The sequence below is a fragment of the Falco peregrinus genome, chromosome 14 (assembly GCF_023634155.1).
Source record: "Falco peregrinus isolate bFalPer1 chromosome 14, bFalPer1.pri, whole genome shotgun sequence".
NCBI lineage: Eukaryota > Metazoa > Chordata > Aves > Falconiformes > Falconidae > Falco > Falco peregrinus.
The window spans coordinates 3,631,547-3,652,335 of NC_073734.1; the positions used below are offsets into that span (position 1 = coordinate 3,631,547).

At 44.0% G+C, this 20,789-nt stretch overlaps 1 protein-coding gene across 4 annotated transcripts in view; it reads right to left on the reverse strand.

The window, feature by feature from the left end:
- The window catches only part of NFAT5 (nuclear factor of activated T cells 5), a 75,779-nt gene extending 55,715 nt beyond the window's left edge, over positions 1-20,064 (reverse strand). For 2 of the 4 annotated variants that reach the window (XM_055818722.1, XM_055818721.1), the window contains exon 1: positions 19,700-20,064. In XM_055818722.1, coding sequence (XP_055674697.1) covers positions 19,700-19,772 — 73 coding nt within the window. In that variant the 5' untranslated portion in view covers positions 19,773-20,064. The remainder of the gene's footprint in view (positions 1-19,699) is intronic. The other 2 variants (XM_055818719.1, XM_055818718.1) reach the window with 1 other exon arrangement.
- Between the last annotated feature and the right edge of the window lie 725 nt (positions 20,065-20,789).

Sequence of the window (20,789 nt, forward strand, 5' to 3'; positions counted from 1 at the left end):
TGTACCCAGCACCTCCCCTAAACATATTTTCTTTCTCCAAATAGGAAGAGAGGAACATGCATTTCAGGATTACTATTATGAAATATAAACAAGATCAACACACAAACAAAATAACAAATCACTTATGATCAGCCAAGAGTCACACACACTCATTTCCACATACAAACTTTCACCTGCATTCATGTCATCAGTTATTACACATCCTGTTTACAACAGAGTTCCGAGTCTTGTATCTTTCCTCAAAATGCCCTAACTAGATGAGCCCGAGCTTTGCAAATTCTACTACTGAAATCCAGGACACACGGGGACAGGCAGATTTACAAAAAGTATTTTAAGTGTCAAATTTCTTCAACCACCCTTTATCCGATTATCCTGCTCCTATAATCTCTCATCTGAGATCAGCTGCTTGTAACTTTGATCTTCCTGCCAGTTATACTGACAGTTCAGAAAATTATATTTCACATGGCTTTATTGACCAGAACAGCACCCAACATCAGGTCAATATCCAACAACACAAAATTTTAAATCTGAGAAAGGCAAGATTTTGTTATGTACTTCTTGAAACTGCACAAAACATTCAGAATTGAAATATTAATGAAAAATAATCAAGTAATATGACACTGGACTTGCTTGTTATTGCAGCACATCAACAACAATGTATCCAAGCCAAATAATAAGCATGCCAGTACACTCGGCTATCAGTGGGAACCGAGCCAGCATCCAGTCCCAGGCAAAAGGTATTCACCGCCGCTTTTCCCAAAGAACTGCAAAAGCAGCAACACATCCAGAAGATACACTAAAGGAAATACGACACTGCTAGAAGGGATGCTCACCTCGTATAAACTGCTACGCACAAGTGAAATCAGTTCAATTTACGTTAAAAGAACTGAACAAAACCTATCTGTGAAAGGGCTGGATACGTTACCATGAGTCTGAACAAAAATATATTCTTGGGTCAACATGTACCTGGATCAGTCCCAGCAGCTGGTGACAGGAGCTCTGTCTGAGGGAGAGAGTGGAGAGGCCTTGGAATGATTTAGCAAAATAACTCCAAGAAGGTAGGAAAGAGTGCGTGAAGCTGATCAGATGATATTACAGTGGAAGTGCAAAGAGCTGGTGGTTCATGATGGCAAACTGAAATTTGTAAGCGCTCTTTTTCTTCTTATTTTACTCACTGCACCTTAGTGCACGCACACACGTTGTCCCTTTTGTAAGAATGTTTTTAGGTTTCTAAACACAGACTAACCAGGCTAAATAACAGGCATCTGGGCTTACAGCAAAATTCAAGTGCTCCAGCCTTCCCCCATCACCACCAACAGAAAACACTATACTGAAATTTTTAAACCATTCTCATCACCACAGTATCAAAGGACCTTTTAGAAGCACAACATGCCTTGTGACCAGCAACATTAGATTCCTCCTTACTAAATAGTAAACTGTGATTCTATTTAAACTTTATTCTTAGGAACATAGCAGTTAAGCTTATGAAAGAAAAGGGAACACAACTTAACAGAACTGCTTCCTGCTTGGGAGTGCTAAGACAACTGTGAGAAGTCACTGGAGCTTTGGACATGTCCCAAAGAAAGCTCCGCTTTTTCCAAAGCATTCATATTCTCACCAGGGAGAGTGCTCTCCCTCGTAACGAAAAAGGAGAATTCTCATTTCAGATAACCTCTTATGGTCAGAACACAAGCCGCTTTCAAGTAAAAGGTGTCCTGCTAAATAACACAAGTGTAATGCTGAAATGGAGACAGATGCTGTCACTTCAAGAAGACAGAAGGCAGAAAAAGAAAGAGAAGTACTTTCCCCATTACAGCTGATGAAATTAGTTGCAAATAATTAGTTCAGCTGTAATGCAGCAAACCAAGTACACACTGATCCAGTATTCCACCACATGCAGCACTTGCAGAACTTTTCTGCAGCTACCTACCTTTAATGAATCTTGAACGATGTTTTGGTTGCATCTACATAGGAATTTCAGCTATACAGATTAAGAACTGCGATTTCTAGTAATTTAGTGCCTCTAACTCACACTGTGCTAGGACTGGTTCATGATGTTACAGAAGAACTTGTCTGTTCCCAAACTTTTGTGAGGCTTTCCTAGCCTACCAGTAAATTTAATTGAGAACCTTCTGGTTGGTTGACCAAAGATCTTTTAACTCAGCACTCGGTGACACTGGGAGCACAGAAGATACGGAAAACAGCAGAAGATACCCATTTCCAATGTTTAAATGCAACAGCAGGCTCATCCATGAGGAATGCGTACATCCTCATTTTGCCAGTACCACCAAATGCCTTAAACGTTATGGAATGCTCTTTAGATGTACCAGCGATGTCCCTACCCTTTGCTATTCTGTACCAAAAGCAAAGCCACGCCACTCAGAACTTCCACACGTGGAAGCCGTGTTATGAACTTGATGGAGAACTTTGCCCTAACCTACTAGCAAATGAGGCCATAACTAACATAGCGGGAGACAGATATCAACATCTGAAAAGGTCATCTACTCCAGACTGCTACAGCTCCACAGAATTCTGCTATAGAATTAAAAGAGCAATATGCAATAAAATAGCTGTTTCTGCTTTCTAGGCATGTAATTCCCTCTCCTGCCTGTTTGGTTTGTGTTTTTTTTTCCCCCTTAAGTAATCAATTTAAATTCAGTAGAATAACCAGTTAAACTTGAAATAGCGGGGAAATGTTGGCAGGTTATTTTTGACAACACATAGTTAAGAACACAAAAAAAGCAACCCAGGAAAGTATTGCTTTTGCCTTTAGCTGAAGCCATCCTTCCATTGCATGTAATAGCCTGTAAATCCATTTCTAATCACAATGTGGAAAATCCCCCTTTTTTTTTTCCCTACAGTTTTCCTCTTAATAACAAAGATGTCAGACATCATTTAACCTCGCTGCAGCTCCAGCTCCTACTTCAACGCCACTTCTCCATGTTGTCACCCAGGCCCAGCCTGGAGGTCACTGAAAAACAGCCCCAGCCCTCCCCCAGCCCACCTGTCTGTCTGTTCTGCCACAGCGGTCTGTCCCGGTGACTTCACCTCCTCTAATTCAGGGGGCTTCTTGAGCAGCACCCATTTTATCCTCACCCCCAGGCTAAAAGGTAATGGCATCCTTCCTGTTCAAAAGGCAATCATGCAGGAGCGTGCAATCAGTAAATGGGTGATGATGAGAACCAGCCAAATTGTTTGCAGCAGAAGCAGAGACATTTTCCATTTGCAGCTGGCATTTCTTGCCTTTAAGAGTAGGCACATCCTGGAATCCCTTACCACTTCTATGACCTCATGAACAGCAGCAAAGTTAATCCTTGTCTTTTAATAAGCTCCCTGCACTGAATGGCTGCCCATTTGATCCACACTGATACTAGGCTCCTCAACATTTTTTAATACCCGTACAGATTTGGCTGCTTCTTCCAAAGCCATTTCCTTGCTGCAGCACATGACAGTCACACCAGAGATTAGACAAAACCTTGGTGTACTCTTCTAATCAGCTGGCAGCATCCAAGCAGAAATCTCTTCTAATGATGTACTCTAAGCTGATCAAAAAAACAAGCAAGCAAACAGGCAAAGAGACTTGTTTATATGGAACTAAAATTAAAAAACAATTAGAAATACATGAACCTGCAAGCAGCCTCTCCTACACAGGGGGTAGGCGAGAAAAGAAAAGCAGAGCACACATGCTCAGCAAATTACAGAAACTCTATAAAGGAAAAAAAATGGTGTCTATACTCCACCGTAAGCCCAGCTAAGCATACAAACACCGGTTCAGAGTACCCATACAGACACGTACAAAGATTCTATTACGCTAATCAGTTCACGTTAAGACACAGTTTTGGGCTAAACCTGTATTTGCAGAGTTCCAAATGTCAACTAAGGGCCTGACTGTCACTCCTCACTCCAAACCTAGCTGCATTTTAACAAAACCGTACCTGCAACTAAGTATCTTTCAGTCAGTTTTGCAGGTAAGAGATCCTAAAACCAAAATATACTTGAAAAGTCTAGGCCTCTGAATCTGCCAGAAGACCTTGTGGTTGGTTTGGGGTTTTTATCCTGAAGTTCTGTTCTACTCAGAAGTCCAGTGTCTATGATAAATATAGTTTAGCGGTTGAATTCTTCCACCACAACAGCTTAGTTCACAAAGAGGGTTTGTTTCGGTTTTGGTTGTTGGGTTTTGATTTTGTTGGGGTTTGTTTGTTTGTTGTGTGTTTTGTTTGGGTTTTGGGGGGGTTTTTGGGTTTTTGGTTGTGTGGGGTTGTTGTTTTTTTGGGGGGGGCGGGGCTGTGCAGCGGAAACAGGGGGGGTGCTAGCTCTAAATATTCAACATCTAACCAATGTCTTGCTTCACTGCATAATGTGAGTGCCATGTTACCCTCATGGATTTTTCTGTATACAAAAGCTTGGGTGTGGGAATACTTTGAAGCAAACTATTTTGCCTGTCAGGAAGAACCTGTAGGAGCCAGCTGATGAGCCCTCTGGTTCTTAGTCCTCCCCTCAGCTCCTTCTGTACATACACCAAAGACAAACAGGTTCACCTGCAGATCCCAGAAAAAGCATTTACTGAACAAGTTTGGTTATTACAGCACAGAGAATAGACGATACGTTTCAGAAGGCTTAGGCCACCCCCAAGTATAACAGGCATTGGAACCAATTCAGAAACTCCACATTTCATGGCACAGTGACTGCTCTCATTACACCTAGGCTAAGCTGGGAGAAGTAACATCAGGATCCTATGGAGTAAATTTTGCTCTTTTGACTCAGAGTTAGCAAGATGAAACATTACTACAGCTACATTGAGAATACACACCTATACTTTTGTGCAAATGATACAGAATTTGTAGCTAGCCAGTGGAATATTTAAAGAATTGCTGTTCCATGAGATGGCACGCAGATAAGGGGCAGTGATCAGGAACAGGGACTGCACAGATGGGAAGCCAAAGCAGGATAACGAGGACTCAGTAAGAAGCTCAACAGAGGAAGCTTTGAGACTCTGAGAAAGGCAACTAGAAGAAAGAGCGCCTGGTGCATAAAAACAGAACAGAAACAGGCTGAGATAGGCAAGGGCCAGATGAATCTGTGACCACTAAAGTACTTTCTACTCCGGTGTGGTGGTTTTGTTGTTGGGGTTTTGGGCTTGGGTTTTTTCCCCTTTCATTTTTGTTTGGTTGGTTGGCTTTTTTGGGTACTCCACAGGAGATCCAAACTCTCACTCATACAAGTGAGAATCACCCGTAACAACTGCAGACAGTGGCAGCTCTGCTTAAGGTACAGCAGAGATTTTATAAGTTACAAAAAAGATTTGGTAGAAGTAAAGAATAGACAACATAAAGAGTAAATCAGCTTTTGTTCTGTACCTGTCAAAAGAGGATTTATATTACAAACTATCAGAGTTTCTGTATTTCCCAACATTTTTGCAACTTCAGTAGACTTAAAAATAGGCTTGCTTAGCAGCAGTGAAATTGAGGCAAACAGCCCTGGAGAAAGATTTAACTTGGCATCCAGAGCAAGAAGGGAAGACCCTGCTTCAGCACACGTAAGAACAGATAAAACACAGCAACCGTGCAAAGAATCATAGAATCATTTAGGTTAGAAGAGACCTCTAAGATCATCAAGTCCAACCGTAAACCTAACACTGCCAAGTCCTACTAAAGCATAAAGATACCTGTCGCATAACTGCATGGCAAAAGCTGAAGAGCAAGAAAAGGCCTGTACTCAGTGAAGTTGAGCAAAAGGACACCATACACTCCTTAGCAGTCTTGATGCAAACACTTTAAAACATTTTACAAAGCTGTCAGTCTGATTACTCCTATTTTTTGCAGAAACTGATTGCGGGCGGGAAGAACGTCACTTCTTGTGCTGCCCAGCCAGCAGCAGGATACAATCGAGTTTGTCCTACCCAGTGCTCAATCCACTAGGTAACACTAAAACAATGCTTTCATTTCACATCTTTGATTACGTCTTGGGATAATGGGATTAAACATAGGACTCGGTGCAAATTGATGGTGTAACCTAAAACAGGTGAAGACTACTTCCATCTGTTCCTGTAGACATTAATGTATTCTGAGTAAGTTCCCCAGCACTACCTGGAGCACTATTTTTCACCCAGCTCTCAAATGAAGGTACGTCAGCAAGACACTTGCTATGCTTCCTGACATTGTACTGGTGCTTTCATTTCAGTATCACCTCTAAAGAGAGGACAGTGGAAACAAACTACAGAGTACTATTCCCTCCCTCTTTACCTACCACACTATATTCAGAGTATCTGTAGACGGTAAAGTAAAAGACTGGAAGCAAGTCTTCCCGCCAGTGCTCCTGTTATTGTCAATACTGGCAGACCTATATTGCTGCTACAGCAACAGTGGCAGGTTTTCAAAGAAACTGCAGTGTATACAAGGATGTTTTACACAGCCAAACAGAAAATCTTCCTTCCAGTTCCCCCTGGCTTCAGACAAAAGAAGCAAACCCTAAATCAACATGATTCATGAGCACATAGGGAAAGGCAGATGTCACAGTTCTGCCTGCACTAGACAACTTCATGATTAAAAAGTATCTTGGTGCAGCCCCACTCTGAAGAATCAACAGAGAATTTGAGCGCTCCGTGTTGATGATGTAGCACTGGGCACTGCAAAAACCAAATCTTGCCTGCAAGTGCTGCTCCTCCAATACTGAAATGTACATTATAATATGTTAGTGAAGAAGAGAGAAGAGTTTGCTGGAAGACAGCCACTTCATTTTTAAAGAAAGATGATCAGTAATATATTATTAACTACCAAAGTCATTACAATTTTATCACAATCATAATATCATTATTTCTTGTACTTAAAAATGAACGCCAGAAGTTGCTTCTTGCATTTTTTTAAAGCACAAGTGTTAGTACCAAAAAATATAGTATTAAAAAGGTAATTTTGCAAGCAATTCATAACTGAACAAAAATCAGTTACTGCAGTATTCCACTAACCTTCAGAGAAGCTGTTAATCTCAATATTCAGGATTCTGCACAGCAGGGTAGGGTTGAGAAATTAATCCTTTTAAAGTTGAATTTCAACAACTGACAAAGGCATGTGTTAGCTGAATTCTATTTATGGCGTTCATCCAAATATCAAATAAAGCTTTCCTGGCTGTGTTTCAGTCATCCCCATTCACAGCTCAAAGAGTACTTTTATAAATGTAGACAGGCAGTATAAATCCTGTGTCTTGTTTGCATCCAATTTTACACATCTCAGAAATAGAGAACAACATTATTTAGCAATTGTCACTTCAAGAAATGGACCAGTAATGACTTACTGAAAAGTCTTATCCTATGCAGTTGTAAACTCCAGACAAAAACCCAAAAACTCAAAAGAGACTACTAAAACATCAGTGGACAAACAGGGCACTGCTCCGCTAAACAGTTAAAACACTCCAGCAACATATTTGAAAGGCTTTATCACATAACAGGAGTAGTATTTAAGGATACACATTTCTCTCGAACAACCCAAAATGGGGGCAGGGGTGGAGATCCCAATCCCTTCACAATACCTTAAGTATTAAAGAAGAAATAAATCCAACGTTGCCATGTTTTAATCTTCCAGCATGCAGGAAATAGATCTAAGCTTATGTTTGGAAAGAATCCAAACATGACAGGTATGAAAATTCAATTAAGGAATTCAAACCTCATTTTGCCATATAACACTGTTCTATAGGGTCGTTATGGCATTTCTTTATTTGTGATTCTGCACTGAACTGACTTTTAAGGATAGCTGGGTTTCTCCCCATCTTCGCATTCTGTCACTACAAAGACTTCATTTCTCAAATGCTCAAAGAACCCCAAATACAGTATCACCAAAGAATATCAATAGCAGCTATTTATCAACCACTTCAAAACACCATTATTGGTTCAAAATCAAAGTTCACCAGAAACACAGAGGTAATTCAGCTGCTCCAGCCAGCGGAGCTAGCTCCTTTGGTGCAAAGCACCATTCAAATTCAGAGGCAAATTCAGAAGTCCCCCCCAACCCTCAATTTGCTATTGTCTCACAACAACAGTTCTCAGCCTTGGCAGGTTTGCACCTTTTTTTCCAGAAGAGTTATTTTTGCCATCTCTTACATTTGCTGTAGGACAAGAAATGTAACACCAGCATATGGGCATTTTTTTCTTTTGAGGCTATACTATGATATTTGACATGAAGAACAAGAGTGTACAGGTATTCACACAGAGTTAATACATTGCAGTCACCTCTTGGGTTCATATTTTATTATAATCCTGAGCATCAAGTTCATGAGGCTTGACATGCCCTAGTAACTCCTAGCATGATGTCCAGCTCCTTGAGCCCACAAGCCATCTTCACGCCTCCCTCCTTTTACTCATCCCAGTAAGATACTGACAATAAAAAGTATCTTCTTTCATCCTCCCCAAAACTGAGAAATATTTATGCTTCCTACCGTCATTTTGGTTTCTACTTAGAATTCAATTACTATGTTTGGTGATAAACTTAATTTTTAAAAACAAACACGAAGTAATGTTTAACAAACAATACTCCTTGGCACAGTTAAAAGAAAGCTCTGCTGAAAGCCTGACATCTGTAACACCGCTCCTAATAAACTGACTAACCAGGTACACAAAAGTGACATGTTGTGTGAAAGTGATGGAGCTCAAGGCTCTTGTATCTCACCAGTTTCTCTCCAATATTGCAAGATCCCAGATTAGGAGGTAAAACCACATCAATATTAAAAAAAAAGCCACTGAAAATAATGAGACAGCCTGGATGCTTCACACGCATCTCATACAGTCAGAAGGCATCTCGGAGCATGGCACACAAATCCCAGGTTGCCCGCTCAGCTTTCTGTCACCTTTAGCGCTAACAGCAGCTATGATGAACACGCTCGCGCCGGAAATTGGAAGAAAGGTTATAAATAAATTTTTTAGTGAGCCTGAACGGTACAGTGTTATGGACAGCATTTGCTCAAAGTAAGCTTTCATCAAGCACAAGGTGCTACAGTTCCATCTCAAGCCCTGCACCTACAAGCCCTTCATTCTTCCCGACAAGCAGTGCTGCCGATACACACCAAGCCTCCCGGGCTGCAGGTAAAGCTAGATGCAGCTAAGGAGGTGCGTGTTCAACCACACGCAAGCCTGCACAATAAATACTGCACCTGGACACCTGGAAGGAATTCCTCAAGGAAATAAAGATGCAAGTTTTTTGTAAAAACAGGTTTTGAAACTTAATAGTTTCAAATATGTTCGCACATGACTCTCAAGAGAGAAGTGGGAACCTAAGCCAACCATTTAACAGCAAAAGGTGGATAAAAGATCCCTTTCTGTACTACAGAGCTAAGACCCCAATGGAATCGGAGAGACAGCAACGAAAGAATCTCTGCTATAACTGCTCTGGAACTGCCAAGTTACATAAAACTTAAGGATGGTTGTTAACAAATCAAACTAAATATTGATTAGCCCACATCTTTCCTCTGATAGCAGCCAACTATAAGGAAAGGTTCACAAGAACCAGTACATTTAAAATATTTCTATTAGAAGACTTTCCAAATTCTGAGAATTGGCTACAGACTCCCTAGTTTGCAGGCCTCCCTAAATAGATATAACCTCTACAAATCTAACAACTTCTTGAACCATTTATCTTTTTACCACCCAAAATACCTGACAATTGTTTCCACAATTAAAGGTAGGAGAGGAGAAAAAAAAAAAAAAAAAAAGAAGAAGAAGAAAAAAACCCCTGTCTTATTTTAAATTGCTGCCTGGTCAGTGAATTGGGTATCTCATCTCTGAAGTCACGAAAAATAATAAATAAGCATGGCCTAGTTATCAACAGTATACCTTTCACAGCTTTTGTACTCCCCTCTCCCCTTCATTCAAACCTTCTTCAGTTTGGTATCTACAGTTAAGCTGTGTATACAGTTAACACCTTGTATATGCTGAAGCTTGACACTGATTCAAGGAAAGGCAATATAATGGAAGATGAGTCCACTGAGGGTCGGAGCTCCTGGAGATAACTGGCAAGCATGCAGATAAAGATCGTATCTGCATGGTTACAGCATACCTGACAAAAGTTTCTGAGAATTCCAGCATCCATCACCTAAGACTATCCCACCTCACCCCCCAATAAACTGAGCTATTATAGTCTGCTATGGCCAGCTTCTCAAGAGTCATATGCCATTATACTTAAAGATCTCTCCAGCTCAATTAAGTTGTCTTTCCTTACTGGACTTCTGGGGGGGGGGGGGGGGTGGGGGGGGTGGGGGGGTGAAACTTGTACTCAAAGAGTTTCTTAAACAGGTAACTAGTATCACACTCTATGAAGTGTTTCAAAGGCCCAGAGTACTTCAGCTGTCTTTCCTCTACATCTGAAAACTCAATTCAGTAAAAACAAAGCCTGTAGGCTCCTTGGCTCAGGTGCAGAAAGGTAGTAGTCCTCCTAAATGAATTATTTTGCTGTTGTGTTAATATATTGAAGTACCTGCATGGCAAGGAGTATATATATTATAATCCTTTCCTTGCTACCACACCTCCAAAAGCACCTTTTTTACTTAAGTGGCAGCAAATAACTTAACTGAATTACTGAAGCTTAAACCGAATGCTTTCAGGCCACAAAATAAGAAACCAAATTATTTCCCCATCTGATGAAAGAGCAACTCCATTCCAGGTGCAGTTCAAGTTTCAAGGCGAGGCAGATGGCCCTGCCTACAATTCAAATGCCCTAAAAGAAAAACAAATATTTATTCCCAAATGAAATCTGCAGATGGGCTAAGAGTGGGCTGACCACTCATACAAATACACTTACAGACTAGAGATGATGGTATCACTAACAAACGCAGAGAAGAGTTTAAAACTGCTGAACGTGCCGAGCACATTTGGAGCACAGAACTCCAGGAATGCCCAGAAAGTCACTTTCAAAGCTCTTGATAAACAAGTGTAAGCCCCTTTCTTAATGGAGCAACGTGGCAGTCGTATTTCCCAGGAGGCTTTGAACCTGGTAGATACCCCTCAGCAAAACCAATAAGCTACAAAATCTCAGTGCAAAGGAAAATAAACTGGTATATTCAAGAGGAAAAACCTGCCTTCATGCCCCAGTAAGAAAAGGACTGCAACGTAACACTACTGATTTCACAGACGGCCCAACAACAGTAAAAGCTGTTCAGAATTCACAGAGATGCATTTAGGGCCCCAAAGATGAAGGGCATCTTTCACACCAGGGAGAGGCTGAGAGAGCTGGGACTGTTCAGCCTGGACAAGAACAGGCTCAGAGGGATCTTATCCATGTGTAGAAACACCTGATGGGAGGGAGTGAGAGGCTCTTTTCAGCAGAGCCCAGTGACAGGACAAGAGGCAACGGGCACCAACTGAAACACATTAAACTCCATCTTAATTACCTTAACCATGAAGGTAGCCAAACAGAGGCATGGCTTGCCCAGAGAGCTTGAGGAGTCTGCATCCATGAAGACAGTCAAAACCCAACTGGACACAGTCCCAGGAAAACTGCTCTAGCTGGTGCAGCTTGAGCAGGGGGTGGGGGGTGGATTAGATGATCTCAAGAGGACCCGGCCAACCTCAGCAGCTGTGTGACTAAAAGCTGGCACTGCCTCCAGCAGTAATCACCCTGCTCTCCTCTCCCAGCCCCTGCACAACTGGGATATCTGGTTGTTTTCAGAAGTTTAACCTCAATCACATTCCTGTGGTCCGTCGCATTTACTTACAAGATATAACCAGGACTATTAGGAACTGTAATTATAAGTTCCTCAGTAAGTCTGCTTTAATAGGAACATATATTCCAAGCTAAGCCACCTTTCTGCCCCCACCAAGAAACAAAAACATACTCAGATATTTTAAAGACTAAGAGATCTCCTCATTCCTGACACTAAACTGAAAAGAGAGTAAACTTTAAACGGAAGACAAGAAATATTTCTTTATCACACAACTGGACTGTGGAATTTCTTGCTGAATCCGAAAACTAATTAAGAGTCAAAAAAGAATTGAATAAGATTCTAGATAGTCCTGTTACAGCCCAGTTAAGCATATGCATGCATACATATGAAGGGGCACTCACAACATGCGAATGATGAAACATATTAATAGTGGTACTCATGTTACTCAAACGTATAGATGTGCAGGGCTGCTTGGCATGAGCTTTGCTACAGCCTGCAGCTCCGATGGCACTGTTGCCATCAACACTCTCCAAGGAGAGACATGGAAGGAAGAGAAACATAATTTTAACAGAGGCAGACAGTCACAACTCGCACCTTCCTGCCCCACTTAACTGACAGTGGTCCTGCAAGCTGCTTCGTAAATAGTCACATTAGTAGGTCACGTTCCCCTATGCACAAGAAAACAGAAACTGTCATAGTTAATAGAAGCTACTGAACTCTGCAGCTTATTGTTTTCCAATCACTCTGTAGTGCTACTATCAAAACTTACAGATTCTTCTGCTGAGTGAATCCATACAAAAAAAGGGGGGGAAAAATCAGGCCTCTAGACAATGAGAGACTGAAACAACTGGCTGGTAATGTCAGTTTTTCTGAACGGGAGCAGAACTCCAACATTTGAAAACTTCTTATTACTATCTTCAAACCTCTTTCTTTTCTATATGCTTCATCTTGCCTGGACATTAATAGGAACTGTTATCCATCTTTTCGTTTGCCAGACAGCCTGAACTTTACCGCAACTCAAATCTGCTTTCAGTATCACAACTTTGAATTACCTTAGGATATTGCATTATCTTATAAACTTTGTAAGGTGACCCAAAATTCTTTCTAATGATTTACAAAGCAACTGTAAAACCTTTGCAACTACTGGAAGGACAAGTAATCAAGGGGAATTGGGGAACGATTTTTCTGAGCCTATTTATGTAAATAGTGAAAACATTCCTCTTAGACTGGTGCAGTGATATTCACCACACAGATCACACGGAACTATACCGAGTCAATAACATAATGTAACTGATTGTTGAGCATTTACACTTCAAACACTGCTAAAGCACTGCATACTTTTGGAAACAGCAGTTACTTAAGATTTTACTATGTGCCCATTAGAATCTGCTATTACAACACAGTTCAAAGTTAGAGCTGAGAGTTCATTTCAGTCAGTTCCTAAAATAATTGCTGTACTTGCTGATGAGAAAGCCAAAACTTGTCTGAATATTCAACCTCATCAGTTTACTCTTTACATAAATGATAACAAACATGATAAACTGCAGAGACACAACCACATACCTTACTTTACCTGTACTTCGGCCACTCATCAATTCCTGCTAGGGTTTACCAGCGTACTTAAACTCCAAAAATAGTTCAGGCCGTTGCCTTTTTGTACAAAAGAAAGCAATACTTCTCTTTCATTTTCTCTAACTCAAAAGAAATACATTCCCACATGAAACTAAGTAATCTGTGTACCACTGAAAAAAAATCAGATCACAGCTCCAAGTTGACAATAATTTTTAGTTAGCAGACCCCAAAAGGTAACTCTGCTGTTGAAAACTTATAAAAAAAATATCAGACACTTTACAAAAATTGAAAAATCTTAATGTACAATCTGGTTTCTACTTCTTGACTATACTGAACAGCAGTATCCTATGGATTCACCTTATGAGCAGCTGTAACAGATTTCAAATATGCAGATCCTGAACTAACTGAAGCACAAGTACTCGACTCCTAATATTTTCATATTCTAAAGATTCTCAGCTATTACAGTATGTGTCAAAACTGCACAAAGAACCTTCCAGAACAAAACAAAGTATAAGAGATGCCAAATGGCATAACCTCACATCAAAGAAGAATATGATGAGCCAAAAAAATAAAAGACATACTAAGGTGGGCAGAAATAAAGTATTGGGAAGGAGCGTCTTCCTCTAAATCATAATCACAATCAGAAATGCCCACACAATAACTTTCAAACAGTTTTCCAACCTCTAGGTCCCTGAGAACCCTCCAACATTGCTGAATTGAAAGACAACATAACATACACATTTGCCTTTGCAAGTGGAAGAGGTCTGAAGCCAACACATGCGACCACAGGGAACCACATATTCATGGCCTGCAGGCTTCAACAGCAGTCCTGGCTGGGAAAGCATGAGAGCCCATTTGCTCGTGGAACAGATCGCTGCAAACATGCTACATCAACACCCGTAATGCTTATGCTGAGATCTCGCTAAATCAAGTCAAATTCAAGCTCCTCGCTGCAATTTTCAAATCCTTCCATGGGACTGAAATATATTCTCTCCAATTACGATTTCTTTGACTATCTAAATTTAAATGGGACAAGAGAATTCGACAACGTATGGAGAGTCTCTAACAGAAAAATATCTACAACTTTCATAGAACTACATAAAGTATCCAAATCGAGTAAAACTGACAGCGAAAAAATCCAACTCGCTTTGGAACTAAAGAAAAAGCTTATTTAATTCCTCTTAATTTCCCCTACTCTGTGATCCACACCACACATTTATGCTCTGATGCAAACAGGCAAGCATTGGAGAACCTAAGGCAGGAACAGTCTCCCACCCCGCCATCCACACATCCTGCCCGGCTTCCCGACCTCCAGAAACAGGTTCCCTCACCAACCCCCAAGAAACCAGCCCAGGCAGGAAGCCTGGCTTTCCTGGACTCGGCACACGAGCACAGGCACAGCAAATGCAACACAGGGCACAACGTGAGGAGCATTTCTTTCTGTGGCAGAGCCATTTAGCAGTTCTACCTCATCTGCTGCATCCCCCACCATTTAATCCCAATCCTTGACACCCCCTTTCTTGTCTTGACACCACTACTTGTGCAGCTGCAACAAGACCGGGGAGCAGAACAATGTTAGAAAATCCTAATAAAAGTAAAATATACTCATTCTAGATTGGTTTCCCAATCCCATTCATCTTGCAACCACAAAAAACAACTGTGCTGGCACAATTCAGAGAGCAGGGCATGGATGAGAACAGACAGCAGGGAAAAGGGTCTGTTTAAACATATATGTCACTGGAATATTCAAATTAGCATGTGGAAAGCTGTGAATTCAAAATCCTCCCCCCTACCCCCAGCACCACACATAATCATCTTGCAGCAACATATTCCATGGTTTTATTTTTAAAGCAAATCAACTAGTAAGATTGAAAGTAGAAACAGTCATTTACAAGGCTGACACAGAATTTAAGGAACTTTGGTAGAATCCATTTCAGTTGACTTAAGTCAGACTGTCCCGGGGGCAGCTGGAAGAGCTGCAGCAGACGGATGTATGCAATCCATACCTCAGTAACACTCAGCACTGCTTGTCCAGCACAGCACCCTCTATGAGCAACAAAAAGCAGAGCTAAGAATCATTACAAAAAGAACCAAGTATTATTTCTATTCCTACAAACTGCTAGTACTAGTTCTAACGTTCTAAATTAAAAGCAGGCTCTTACTATTTTTATAAAGCATCTGTTCCATCCCTCTTTGATAATTCAGTCACTGTCTAACTAGAGTTATCCCTTAGATCATGGAATGAAAAAAAGTTTGGGGGGCAGCAGAGGGAGATCACCAAAAACCATGTATTGTATCAACAAGTCTCAGTAAATGCAAGTAGATTACCACCATTTAACACTTAAGCATGGAGGAAAATTGAGTTTTGACTATATGACATTTTTAGGGCAAAAGAGCTATTTAGGAGACTACTAACATTTTTCTTGTTGCTTCCAGTTCCAAAAAGTCTCATAGTATTACAGTTCCTCAGCTACATAAAGCAAAACCGGGGCCAGGGGGTGAATAAAAGTTCTGATTGTACTTGCCGCAGTGCAAAAATGCAACTTTATTAGTACACACATATTACTTTGTAATTGTTCAGAATGAATGATTAGCTAAATTAATCACACATTTAATCAATTCAGATTTAGTACCTGACATTTGATGAACTGCTTTAATCACAGTTTTTCCCCTCTGCCTGTTGACAATGAATAGTTGACTTTGCTATATTTGAATGTTACATATGATATTCAACCATGCAACAACTAGCCTCAAGGTTTTAGGTTTTACGCTCCAGTTGATTTTTCTACTACATTACTAATTTGTATGCACATTTGGGCTGTTTTATCTCAAAAAGGACAGTACGTTATGTAAAGATGGGAATTAAACCTATTACATTCTCAACATTTTCAGCATTCAAAAATGCATACATTTTTTTGTATCTCTATTATCCTCCTGTTAGGAGATACCATCCTTCTGCAACGGCTGCAAAACGTATGCCTTTTTTTAATATCAATCCTACAGAAAAAGACAGGTTTTAGTCCTTAGCGCAGCTCAGTTCCTCAGGACCTGTGGGACGAGCTTCAGAAACAGGCCTTGGAATCAACACTTTTTTTTTTTTTTTTTTTAACAGCCATAACCAATCCTATTCCAGAGGCCTGCAGCTGAAGTACAGCTTCACTATCCTTTTAAGCCAATATAAGCTGGCACTGCTGCTGGAAGAAATAGTCCCACCCTTCCCACTGCGCGTTTTCACATGTCCTTTCCTTGAGTCAGCACAAGCCATTCACGAAGACCCACAGCAAACATGACCAGGATACTCACCTAGTTAAAAATCAACATTTCTCTTCCCTTTTTCCTTTTTGTTGTTGGGGGGCAGGGTGAGAAGGAATAAGGGAGAAGCTGAGTTAATTTTAACATGATCAATCCAGTTCACTGCATGGCCACGTAAGTGTTGGCATGAGCAGAGCAGCAAGGAAAAGAGGGGACAAGACGGCTTTAACCCAGCAAATGGGAATTCATACTGGCTGAAACTGCTCATGACATCACACTTCCAAGAGTAAAAACTGCAAGGTAAAGTATTTACATACTCAAAGAAAAATACTCTCTTTCCCAAGCTACGCATAAATGAAGAGTAACTCAAACAAATTATCAGATCAGATTTTAAATTAACAACTCTCCCTTTGTCCATACTGCCATTTCACCTTCGGTTTGTGTGCTTTTGGAAGTTTTGCTTAACATTTTCAAAGGAAATATGAAAACAAATAGCTTAACTGAAATGCTCATGCAAGCCAGAGAATGGGCCAGACTATACCATAAAAAATTGCACTAGCATAAGCTACAGCTTGATTCACCGAGTTTGCAAATATAACTTCACTTTTAAGAGCAGGCGAGTGTATTTCAATCAATCCACTAGACTCTTCCACTGTAATTTCAATAAACTCAAATTTGTCCGTTAGAAAGCCCCAGTTACTCCCGAGACCACCCCAATTTTACAGCTTCTCTCACCTTCATAATCTATTTCCGAAACATCACAGTGATCATCATCAACAAAGTTACAAGACCGGTATCATTAAACCGCAACCATCCCGATGCACACGCAGGAATGCAATTCAGAGGAAAAGTTACTGGCCCCAATTCAATCTGTGAGTTGGATTCCAAACTGCAGGGTAACTGCGCTTCTAAAAGGAGAGCAGTTATGAGAGGCTACATGCTCCTAACACACCCTCATTGCAAATGCGTATTTGTGGCTTTCTGACTGTGTTCAGACCTTTCCCTTTATCTCATCAGTTGTATTCATGCTCTGATCCAGAGCATTTGTCCACAGGATAAGTTTATCTGTATCTATCTAGGAAAAAAAAAAAAAGGCACACTGAAGTGTATTCTGATGAATCAGATAACCACTAATACCTTTTCCTAAATCCAACTAAAAATTGTACCTGCGCACCTCACAGCATAGAGGATCACTTCATTATTCATTCTGGAAAAGAATATTCATTTGTTCTAAATCTTAATTTAAATTAGAATTACATTTCAACTCAACATTTCCTTGATCTTTTATTGTGACACAATATGAAAAGCAAACCTCGCTCCAACCTCTTTAGAACCATTCACTGCTTTATACACCTCTATCATATGCCATCTCATTTGCATCAAGCAGCTCACTCACTATGACCACTCTGAAGCATCAAACATCCTTCTCTATATTTTTTATAGCTCTGAAGCCACATCAACACCACCGAAAGAAAAAAAATACACCCTTGATTAATCAATTTGAGATCCTTTTCCTACCTGAAACACTCAACCATTTCATTAAAGATAAAAAACCTCAGAATTCACAGCAAGATAGGCGAGTTCAAAAGTTCTGTTCAATTAAGCACGAGCCCTTGAAGAAATTTTGCAACTTATACAGAACCTTTTTATTTTAGATGTTTTACAAATTTACTCTAACAGTGCACACTTTTCAAATTTCCAGTACAATAAATTATAACTTTGATGGGGTTTTATCACCTGTGGTTTTTAACTGGAGTGCCCTGTTCTCAAAATACTCTTTCCCTTCTACTGTCCTCACTAAGCTGAAGCCATCTAGAATACATATGGGTTAGATAACAGGGGAGCCTTAAACCTCTGTAGTAAAATCTATAACAAAAATTTACAAACTATTATACGCTGGTGATAATTTTAACATCTATAAACAGCAAGGCGATGGCATAGAGCAGTTTGAGCGCTTTAAAGATGTGCTTTGATTCATTAAAGCCTTTCCACTTCTTATAGCTTCACCGCTTAGGACACACAACTCGAGAGTTAATGAGTGTATTAAAACTGGTTCCCAAAATTCCAAAAAAATGTAATCTTTCCTGTCACAGCATTACACCCTGATGAGCTACCTTCCCTTCAGGGTAATAAATGGCTTTCCATTTCTTTTGTCACAGCCCCCCAGCCAGCTCCCCCTGCCAGCTGCGCTGCGGGCAGACCCGTTCCACGAACTACCGGTAGCGACTCCGTAAGTCTCTGGAGCAGGAGAGGGGTCAGGGACTCCTGCAGCGCGGGACGCTCCTCCCGATGCTCGCACCCGCCTTAGCGGGCACTTGTCAAAACTGAATTTCAGATATTATGAAAATAGCCGCCCGGTTCGTTTACTTTCCACATTCCCTGCATTCCCTCCCGGCCCCGCTCGCCACGTCCCGGTGATGCCGCGTCACCCCCGCTCCCCCCCTCGACCCCCGGGCCGGGGCTGGCTCCCAGCGATGCCGACCTCCCGCCTCCCCCCCGGTACCGGGACCCACCGACCCACCGCCCCGCGGCCAAGCGGCACCCCACTTTTCCGTTTTTTTGCCACTTTCTAACCCAAACCGGGACGTTCACGTCCCCTCCGTCCCCCCCGAAACCCTTCTCCGAGGAACCCGACGAGCCGCTCCCGGGAGATGCCGGGCGCCCCGTTACTCCGCGCTCCCGCCTGCCGGCCCAAGCGGCCGCCCCCCGCGGACGGCACCGGCGCTCGGCCCCCATCCCTGCAGATGCGCGGCCGAACCGTGAAGTAAACAGGGCGACCCGCGGGGCCGCGGCCGCATTCCCGGCCCCGCACCGGCGGGCGGAAGGGGGGAGCCCCCCCGCCGCAGTGCCGCTCCCGCGGGGGCCGCCGCCGGGCCCCGGGCGCAGGAACCTGTCGGGACACATTCTTGAGGCCGCGGCGGCCGGGCCAGGAATGCGGCCGGGGGAGCCGGGCTCAGCCCCAGAGCGGGCGGCGGGGCCCCTCACGGCGGGGCGCCAGCGGCCGAGCATCCCGGCGCGGCCCGCAGGCCGGCGGGGGGGGGGGGGGGGGGGGGGGGCGGGGGGGATACGCTCGGGGCCCGTGAAGCTCCCCGGCGGCCCCGGGAGGATGAGGGGGAAGGGGGGGGGCGGCCCGACGCGCGGGCCCGGGCGGCAGAGCCGGCCGTTAGCGATGGTTAACGGCGCGGGCACGGCGGCCCCCCCGCGGCCCCGCCTCCCGGCCCGGTGCCACACTCACCCTTGGAGTAGAGGGACTTGGGGGACTCGAGGTCGAGGTCGGCGCTGAGCAGAGAGATGAAGTCCGAGGGCATCGCAGCTCCGCGGCCCGGCAGGGGCGAGGGGGGCGGCGGGAGGAGGGGGCCGGGCCGGGAGGGGGGGGCTGCTGCCTCCGCCGCCCCGGGCTGGGGAGGGGAGACACCGGCAGGCGGGGAGCGCGGCGCTCCGCACGTCGGGGCCGCGAATCGGACCGGGTCGGGCCAGGCCGGGGGCTCCGCTCGCCGTCGGGACCGGGCACCGCCACCCGCCGCCGCTGACAGGAACCGGCTGCTGCCAACGGAACGCGCCCGACCGCCCCCTCCGTTACCGCTCTGCGCCTGCGCGGCCGCCGGGGAGGGGGCGCGCACAAGGAACTCCGGCGCCGCCGGCCCGCGCATGCGCCCCGGCGGGCGGGGAGACGCGGCCTGGAACAGCCCCGGGCGGGCCGCGCGCGCCTGCGCTGCCGCCGCCGGCGCCACAGCGCGCATGCGGGAGGGCGGGGGCCGCGCCGGAAGCGCCGCCGCGGCGGCGGGGGGGCGCGGAAGCGTCTAGAAGGGGGCGGGGGGGGGGCCCTGAGGGGAGTGGGGCGGCCGTGGGCGTGAGGCGACGGGCGGTTCGGGGGGGCCGGGCCGGGGGTTTCGAGGCCCCTCGGGCTGTCCCCACAGCGCGGCCGCGGGGAGGGGCCCGGCGGGGGCTGGGGGCAGCGGGCCTGGCCGCTCCCGCCGCTGCGGCCTGGCCCCGGTGCCCTGCTGCCCAAGGGCCCGCCGCCTGGGCTGTCGGTTTACATTGGCCCCCGTTGATCCGTGTTGCCCTAGATGAAGGAGCGGGTATTTCTGAGCAGGCAAAGTGAGAGTGTGGGAAGGGTGGCAGCGGCATGTTTTAATCAAGGGACGCTCTGGGAGAGCAGGCGCCCCACGTATGGGTGGCGTGGGGACGCGATACTGAACGGCTCAGGAGGCAAGAGGAGCTGGGGACCCCCCTTCTGTGACTAAGAAGGGGGAAGAGTTAAGGAAAGGTTACTCACACTGATAGAAAATTACTTTTCCAAGGTGATGAAAACATACTTTGGAAAT